This window comes from Lupinus angustifolius, chromosome LG02 (assembly GCF_001865875.1).
Source record: "Lupinus angustifolius cultivar Tanjil chromosome LG02, LupAngTanjil_v1.0, whole genome shotgun sequence".
Lineage (NCBI taxonomy): Eukaryota > Viridiplantae > Streptophyta > Magnoliopsida > Fabales > Fabaceae > Lupinus > Lupinus angustifolius.
In genome coordinates this window covers 22,338,173-22,347,968 of record NC_032010.1, presented here as the reverse complement: position 1 = coordinate 22,347,968, position 9,796 = coordinate 22,338,173, and the positions used below count along the sequence as shown (strand labels likewise).

At 36.9% G+C, this 9,796-nt stretch overlaps 1 protein-coding gene across 3 annotated transcripts; it reads right to left on the bottom strand.

Moving 5' to 3' along the window:
- LOC109339997 (ARF guanine-nucleotide exchange factor GNOM-like) lies at positions 573-7,808 on the bottom strand. 3 transcript variants are annotated; one of them, XM_019577561.1, is made up of 3 exons: positions 7,641-7,808; positions 6,104-6,901; positions 573-4,704 (listed from the first exon to the last, which is right to left on the bottom strand). In XM_019577561.1, exons 2-3 carry the CDS (start codon positions 6,842-6,844, stop codon positions 1,024-1,026), a joined length of 4,422 nt encoding a protein of 1,473 aa, XP_019433106.1. In that variant the 5' UTR covers positions 6,845-6,901; positions 7,641-7,808; the 3' UTR covers positions 573-1,023. The 3 variants fall into 3 exon arrangements, with proteins under 3 accessions (XP_019433106.1, XP_019433100.1, XP_019433110.1); XM_019577555.1 differs by having other exon boundaries at positions 6,104-6,883; XM_019577565.1 differs by lacking the exons at positions 6,104-6,901; positions 7,641-7,808 and adding an exon at positions 4,784-5,825.

Genomic DNA, 9,796 nt, shown 5'->3' with positions numbered 1-9,796 from the left:
TTGTAGTTTTGACATTAATGTATCTTTTTATAATTGACGATATTTATTATTTTAATTTTAACATGGGTATTAGATTCATTACTGATTGAAGGAATAGTAATGATTAAGTTGAGAGTCTGAGTTTAACCCATTATAAATAATATTAATACTAATATTTGCCTGAATGCATTATTGTTAAAATAAAACAGCATTATTATATCCGGAGTTAGCCTAGCATGCCATCAACAGAACATGTTCTGCCACCTTATCACAAGACTAAGCAGAAAGAAGCCCTAAAATAATGTAAAACATAATATAAATAAATGATATATGATTCGCATTGCAAAAATATTAGACTCTTGTTTTATAATTGCAATTCCACAATTATCACAACAAAATTGTGTAAAATCCAGTTGACCCTTTTTCTCTTGCCCTTGCAGCAAGGGTAAAAAGAGGAAAGTATCAAAGTTGGAAGTTTAAATATATATATATATATATATATATATTCAATAATTCAAATGTCCAAATGAATTTTATCTTTAAAATGAATAAATGTACCAACAATTAAAATTTATGAAATTAAGACCAGTGTGTTTTAAAGACAATTTTACTTTAAATGTTTTCCATTTATGATACTAATTTCAAAACTTGTGTTGTTTGCATCATACAGAGTAATAAAATACATCTCCACAAGTAAGAGAACAATTTCGAGTTCTGTACAATATACCAAGACAACACTTCAAATAATTTGCAGTTAACAGGCTCAGAATTGACTCAAGGAGAGAGGTGGCGGTCTCTGTGAGGACAAAAATACAAGGGGAGGAGAAATCCAATGTTTCTCAAGCTATAACATATCTTCACAACCAAGAATGTTACTGGTATCAAGAGTCCCAATGAAGCTGTGACTGAGATATTCATATTCTGCATAATCAACTTGTGAGAGAACCCAGAGTCCCAAACAGCCTCCAAACCAAAAAACTGAGATGGTGGGTTCATAGGGACACAGCAAAACCAATTCAAGCAGCCACAGCACTGCATATATGATTAACCAACACCAGCGCCACCATCTTGGACTGCAGTTCCATTTGAAGGAACAGAAATGTTTTCATGAGGTCCCAAACTGCTAACTATTTCAGATTGTTTGTGCTGCAAATCCTCTGAATCTTGCTCAGGAAACACTTCAGACTGCAATGATGGGGCAATGTTATCTATATGCTGCCATGTCAGTTCCCACAAACTATTTCCATCTACACTACTGCTCCGCACTAGTATGACTCCTGCTTTCATAACAAGCAAAGTGTTCTTAAGAAGTTCAGGCACAAGCTCTTGAATCTTCTCGCTTCTCCTTCCCCTAATTTTTATCTTCATATATATTTCCAACCGACTTAGTACACCCAACCATAATTTGCTGAAGTCTGTCAACTGTGATAAGTCTTGGAGTAACTGGAGGAAAACTTTACATAAGAGCTTCAAGGCAAGAACAAGTGTTCCTTCCATGTTCCTGTAGTCCTTTTGAGACCGTGTCTGCGAAATTTCAAGCAGCTCATCAACCACAGTGAAGATCACTTGATCAAAACATTGTAACCACAAATCATGTGGGAGATGTATCCCAACCGATCCTGTCAAGAAATTGTGCAGTGATAACAACGCATGGTTTCTAACCTCCTCTCTCTGGTCCAAGCATAGTTTACTTAGTCCATGTACAAGTCTCAACCACATGTCTCCAATATCCTGCAACATCTTTGCCACTTCCTCTTCTTTCAATGCTTGCTTAGCATCACTGGTCCACTTTTTTAAACAAGTGACAGACCCTGCCATAAGATCAAGTGCCATTACAGACCGCTCTACCTCTCCAACACGAGACTCAGCAAACTGCTTTGCAGCATCCACACAGAGAACATAATTAGCTGGAAGCAAGTGGGCTCCATCTGACATAATGAACAATAGCGCATCAAATCCGGCCTCAGATGCTTCCAGGTGTCTAGCAGTGATGGAAAGCAGTGACGTAATCGTCCGCCATCCTAACTGAGATCTAATATGAGAAGCATTTGCCTTCAGAAGGTGATTGACTTCTTGTGTAATCTGTTCATAATATTCATCAGCAACACGTGCATCAAGCTTTAGGACAAGTTGAAGAGACCTCAAAAGTTCTTCAGTAATGTTCTCTTTGTAGGGAAGTAAGCGGTGGCAAATCCTCAAGAGTCCGAAAACAGCCTTCTCTACCAGTGCACATGGTATCACAGTTGACTGAACAATATTGGATATGTGCTCATAAAGACCCTGCCAAAGAAGTTCAATCCTATCCCTGTTATTCAGAGCGGTTGCCACAAGTAACTCCAGGCAGAAAACTGAAGTATCTTCATCCTCAGATGTTCTGTACCCTTTCTTAGGTCGATCTCCTGCACCAATGAGTGCTCTTGAAAGCTGCAATAGAGATTCAGGCTGCAAAAATTTACTCTTGGTGAATATGCTGTCAATGTGACACTTCTGTATTGTTTGAAGAGCACACTGCTGAGCAGCAAGTTCTTCTTCAGTCGGTACTGATCTTGGCTCTTCAGCTCCAAGATATAAGAGTTGACTAAACCTGCTCATTAATCCCAAGGATCTCTTCGGAGTACTAACAGATGGAAGATATGTTGAAGATACAGAAGTATTTTGTTTCCCATGACCAGTTTCTGTAGAAAGCTCTGACTGCTCAGCCGCATCAGTGGCCATACGAGCAGGAAGAAGGCCTAATTTGTGCAATCTTATGATACAGTCAAGAATATTCCTCCACCCAGTGCGGATGTAATCACCATGCATATTCGCAATAGTGAAAACCGTCTCAGTTGCCATTCTTGCTTTTGTGTCATCTGCAAAGGCTAGGATTGACTCCTCCACAGATAATGGATCCAAAGTAGTAATGAACTTACAAAGAGACACAACCAAATCATCCAGTACATTTTCAAGATTATAGTGAGCTGATATCTTCGCAACAGCTAAGAATCCATCCATACATGTTTGGTATACCTCCTCATTTTCAGCATTATCAAACACCACGGAAATTGCAGCAATTGTAGGACCAGACAACATAGAAAACATATCATAATCGAGGTATGCTCTGGAATCAGAAACAATGAATGGAGCAGAGATTTTTGAGTTGTGCAAGAGATAAATCCACCTACTTGAAGTCATTTCAGGAAATCCAGAACCTTGCTCACGAGTTGTGCGGATCTCATTCTTACAGATTGAATGGTAAAGATCTGACAGGTATTCTCGAGGTAGATCATTGCCACCATTTATTCGCCTATTATTTCGGATAAAATCCTCTTCTGTCATCTTCTTTTTGACCTGTGCATTGTGACGATCTGTATTAAGCATTATGATAGAGTATGATAACAAGAGAGCAGCATCCTTGTTAGCAAGGATATCAGGCAACTGTTCATAATATCTCTCAGAGAAAGCTTCAAGCACCCTCTGTATCTTCTGTGATTCTCCAGGCAGTCTGAAAGTCTCCAAAAATAATCGCAGTGCATTGTCTAATGTCATGTCTTTGAAATCAAATGTTCTAGCAAATTCATGAAGAACCTGAACGCAGAACTCATCATGGTTTCCCAGGTAATCACCAATGAGATTCTTATCTAGCCCAGCAGTGTATCTGAAAAACCATGCAACACTTTGGGGATCAAGTTTTTCAGGTAAGAGATGTGTTCGTTGGAGAAACTCAAGACCTTTCTTAATATCACGATTAAAATGATCAGATCCAATCATCAATCTTTTCTTGAAGTACTTTCTTCGGCAAACAAAAGGAACCCAATTATTTGGATCACTGAAATTTTCACACTTTTCCAGCCAGAATGAAGTATACTCTTCAAGATTCACAGAAAAATTTTCTGAACTACTTAAAGATCCATTGCCTATCCTTTCAGCTATTCCCTGTATGACAGCAATAAGACCATCCAAAGCAAGAACATGCATGGAAGACAGTGGACTGTTCACAGGAAATGCACTTTTGGACAATAAATTAGCAATGTCTTCAAAGACATTACTGCATGTTAAGTCACAGTCGAAGTTAGCATACATCTCCAACGTGAATGTCTTTTGCCTGCAAAAGTCAACAAGGGCCTCCATGGCAACTTCCTGTTGCTGAAATGAAGCTCCATACTTGCTTTGTGCAAGCCTCAAAATTACACAAGAAAAAAATGCTTCTAGCTGTAATTTGAGTTCCGTACGAAGATGGTGATACAAATTTAGAACAATGCTACACACCATTGAAAGTACAAGGGGACTCATTGACAAACCGAATTGCATAAGATTGTGGAATAATTCATCCTGAATCAAGCTCAGCAATCTAGGATGTAGTTGAAAAGAGGGCCCTCCTAACTCTATGGCTGAATTTATCAAAGTTAAGGCAAAAAGAGGCACGTCTTCATCAAATGCTATTGTATTTGATCGAGGATTCATTCCCATATGCTCAACAACATTCAACAAAGAACACAAGAAGTGAAAAATTTCCACCATGCAGGGAATACCATATGGGCCGGTCGTGGTCTGCAATTCAAGCAGATCAGTCTCCTTGCCATTGCTAGCAATAGCTGTGTTTTCATCCACAACGGCCGCTGTCACGACACTAACAGTACTGGAAAGAATACCTGTAGATAAGGGTTCACCATCACTTTCAGAATTCAAGCTCCCATTCTCCAATTGTATACTTGCAGAATTTTGTTCATTATTTAGCCCACCAGTCTGCCAAAGAAATATCAGTAATTAAATAAGTACTTTTGAAGTTTTCTAGCTTTGACTGTAAGAATATCAATAATTGTACTTTGTAATGATTCATGAAAACAACTTCTCTACCCCTAAATAGTAACTATGCACATACATGGCCTCCGACAATTCTTTTCTTTTATGTTTTACCCTTTATTAGAGATTTAGAGGTGGAACAAGAAGGTCGTACAGGACAGTGGGTGGTTAATTATAAGCTTATATTGGCTTTTTGTCATTTCCATCTGATTTTTCTAGAGGATATATTTAGGAATTTTATATCCGGTAATTTTATGCAGTGCTATTCCGTAATTGTGATAAAGTTCTATCAGGGTACTATGCGCAAGGGCAATGCTACTTTGCAGGTTAGGGTGGCTATGGCCCCTTCAATTTCTTTTCCCAATAAATATCCCGATATAATTTTTCAATGAGCTTTTTTAAATATTTATTTGGTCCCTCCCACCATTAACTTCACATTGGCCCCCTTGTTATCTTACTCTAGCTCTGTCCATGCCTACATGAATTAAAGAAGTTCTAAAACGCTGTTTTTTTACCAGTTCAGTTTTTATTATACCAATAAGCTATAATATAAATAATAACAAAAAAAACTATAATATAGGGCATGCTACGCGTAAAACAAGATGCAGCTTATACTTTCAAAGATTTATTCCAGGGAACTTTCCTTGAATACTGGAAAGTTCCAGAGGATCTACCTACAAGATTGGTGGGATAAAAATGTTGGGGAAAATAACCCAATAGAGTTTGAAACATATAATTAACAATAATGTAAGCAGAGAGTATCAAAGTGAAGTAAGTTTTCCATTCAAGTGATTTCAGATTTTGTCAGCTGAGAATAAGTGAATAACAAACAATAGCAAAACAAAATTCTAGTATAAACTGGAACTCTATTTCTCCTTACAATCATTTTCATTCCTAGCAACCAAGAACAGTCACATGAATATAAATATATATATGGCTGTGTTAACAAGTGCCCTAAGGACATTGTTTAAGGAATACAGAAGAATAAAACTAGCATTGGAAAAGTAAGTTAAGCAATTCTCGAAGATTGAAAACGTCATTTTGCAATGCAAGATTTCTCTTTTCTCTTCCTTAAACAATGGCCTTGGGGCACTTGCTAACACTCTCCATCTCTCTCTCTCTCTCTCTCTCTATATATATATATTATATATATGCTCATCTTGTTTTAACGTAGTTCTCTCTCTCTCTCTCTCTCTCTCTCTATATATATATATATATATATATATGCTCATCTTGTTTTAACGTAGTTCTCTCTCTCTCTCTATATATATATATATGTGTGTGTGTGTGTGTGTGTGTGAAGATTGCAACCAAAAGGACAAAGGTAAAACTAACGCTATACCTCTTGTTTTAAAGTACTGCTCCCATTTACCAATGGATGCTCTGTGCGGTTAATATCTTGAAGGTGAGAGAAAATACACCGAACAAGTTCATGCATTGTGTATCGGGCTATCCGCTGCAACAACTCACCTTTGGTTCCTGCTTGATGAACGATACGGAAACAAGTATTCACTATGGTGCAAATATGATGGTTACTCAACATTAAAGACGCTTTACTTTTCACACAAGCTAGAAGAACTTGTAATATCTTCATTAAAACCACTTCTTCAGATCCAGGATCAGTCACCTCGAATCTGCAACTTGTGACAGCATCAACTACCAAGTGCATGGCATCCCCAACCTTAACAGTGTTTTGATCAATTACATCCAGAGTTAAGATCTTGTAAACAGAAGACAGAGCAACACCAGTAATGGGTGCACCAGTTTCCTCTGATTGAATCACATCCAGAAAAGGCTGGAGATACAAAGCAGGGCTGATTCCATGCCACTGATTCTGCCACGAAAAAATTTGCCTCCTTAATGACTTCAAAGACTGAACAAGGGAATGCTCCAACTGATCATCATCTGACATATAATGAACTCCCCATCTAACATTTCTTCGCATGACTGCCAAAACAGCACCAATTTCGGCATTGATAATGCATGCGACAGTGGTTGTCTTAGGATATCCAACATCGATATGCCCATTTTCCTCTCCTATTGCGTTGGTACCAGTTTGTGTATTCAACTCTAGATGTCCCATTTTGACAAACAGATCTGCTTGGCATTCACCAGCAGAATACTGAAATGAAACAAATCCCTAAGAAAATCAATGTTGAAAGAGAGAATCCACAAAAGTGATTTAGGTATTCACATGATAATGACTCTAACTAAGCATAATTAACACAAATAGCCCAACTTCAACATATACAACACAACCTTATGACCTACTAGAACTCCGGAAAAATTCATCGAAGCAAACATATACATGGTGAATATTTAAGCAGGCCACATAGACAATAGACTCACATAAAGGGACATGTACATAGCTTATTATAAACAAAGGTGAATCCAACTTTATCACTGATCCCCTTAAAAACATTCCGATTATCCCTGACAAACTATATATATAGAGAGAGAGAATCATTGATCCCCTTAAAAGCTACTATGAGCATCATTAACTATCAGTCTATCAGTCACTAATTGCCCCATCAAAATTCAATCTCAGATAGAAAATCTCAAATTTATTGTCACCGCAAATTATTCACAAAAGAAATCACAAAAAAAAAACCTTGGATCTACAATTAAATCTAACCCCATTTCCTGAACACTGATAAATGTGATCTAATCAATTGGAACGTTACATATTTAGAATTGAACTCAATTCAATATGAAAAGGTCAAAAACAGTATCTAAAGCCTTTGATTCCGACAATGACATTAACAAACCAAAAATTGGCATCGAAATTTAAAAAAAAAAATAGGAAAAAAAAGGAGTGGCAAAGAAAATGGAAGCAGAAGGAGATGGTGATGCTGGAAGAGAAGAAAATGGAATCTTACGGCGATCGTGAGTTTAGGGCATAGATCGGAGCTGCTAGGTTACAATGAAATCGTGGATTTTGCACTTCTCTTCCTTCAAATTGAAATCTTCTCTATATTTTTCTCTATTTTTTTCTTCTTTTCCAACTTCATTTTTTGTATTTGCATTTGATTTTGCTTATGTGCCCTTTTAGAAACGATAAATTACGACAATAGTCATCAATTTCATTGAATTTTGATATGTTGCCTTTTGCTCATGGATGGGACTCGGTTTTAGTATTTAGGATGGAAGCATATCTATTGTCCCACACTTTATGTGTCACTCCATACTTTATTGATCAATCACAAGCGCATGACTCATGGAGTGGCACAAAGTGTGGGACAACAGATGTATACCTATTTAGGATGGGGTCAATGAGATGTCAAAAATACTCATCCGGGAATACCACTAAAATACTCACAACAGATACTCGTAAAAAGTAGTTTATAAGGTGATAACGAGTATTATGATATCCTCTACGTGGGTATTGTATATTTATTAATTTAATTTCTAATTAAATATATATATATATATATATATATATATTGTATTTATTTTATTATTAGAACTCAAATGATTAAAATGTTTAATATGTATATAAATTTTATTATTCATATAAATAAAGATTATTATAAAATTTATGAATATATATTTAAGAGTTAATTATACTAACACCCTTGGAGTTTTAGTGAAATTATATAAATTACCCCTCACTTTTTTACATTTACACAAATCTTCCATAGTTTTTATACTTTCATTACATTCAGCACCCCTGCATGAGGAATAAGTGTAATCTTTTAAATAAAAAATGTGATAAATGCAATTACGTTAAACAAAACATGGTATATTGTGAGGAAAAATCCAAATAATACACAAATTAATGTATCTTTATTATTTATGGTTACAAAATGCATCAACAATTCTAAAAAGATATTGTTTAAATTGCTCTAATACTATATCATAACGAACAAAAATAATAAAGAGGTATCGACTCATATATTATTTGGATTTGTCTCCACAATATATCATGTTTTATTTAACTTAATCGCATTTATCACATTTTTTGTTCACAAAATTACACTTATTTCTCATGCAGAGCTGGTCAGTGTAATGAAAGTATAAAAATGAGGCGTTGTGCATGTGTAGAAAAGTGATGGATGATTTATATAATTTCACTAAAACTCAGGAGATATCATTATAATTTACTCTATATTTAAACTTAAAAATTCGTAAGTATCCATACATACTCTACTTGCACGAATATCTACAAATAGTGTGGGCATGAGGGTGGATAAACAATATTCACGCCTCTTTTACCGAGGAAAGAAATGTTGCTTGCTTTTTTGGGGATCTTCTGCCAGGATACAAGACGGTTGACAATGAATCGATTCCTTCCTCAGTCGCTGTAGTCACGGATTCATCTGTTGAGGCAGACCCTTTCATTCATCATCNTGAGGATGAGGATAGGACGAGAATGAGGATGAGGATAGAATGAGGACGTGGATGAGGATAGGATTAGGACGAGCATGAGGATGAAGATGAGGAAGAGGATGAGGATAAGGAGCAGGATAGGAGGAGGACGAGAATGAGAATGAGGATAAGATGAGAATGAGGATGGGGATAGGATGAGGAGTAGCATGAGGATGAGCATAGGATGAGGATGAGGATAGGATAAAGATGAGGATAAGGAGGAGGATAGGATGAGCAAGAGAATGAGAATGAGGATATGATGAGGATGAGGATGGGGATAGGATGAGGAGTAGCATGAGGATGAGCATAGGATGAGGATGAGGATAGGATAAAGATGAGGATAAGGAGGAGGATAGGATGAGCAAGAGAATGAGAATGAGGATATGATGAGGATGAGGATGGGGATAGGATGAGGAGTAGCATGAGGATGAGCATAGGATGAGGATGAGGATAGGATAAAGATGAGGATAAGGAGGAGGATAGGATGAGCAAGAGAATGAGAATGAGGATATGATGAGGATGAGGATGGGGATAGGATGAGGAGTAGAATCAGGATGAGGAGGAGGATAGGATGAGGAGGAGGATAGGGTGAGGAGGAGGATAAGATGAGGAGGAGGATGAGGATAGGATGAGGACGAGGATGAGGATGAGGATGAGGAATTGGAGG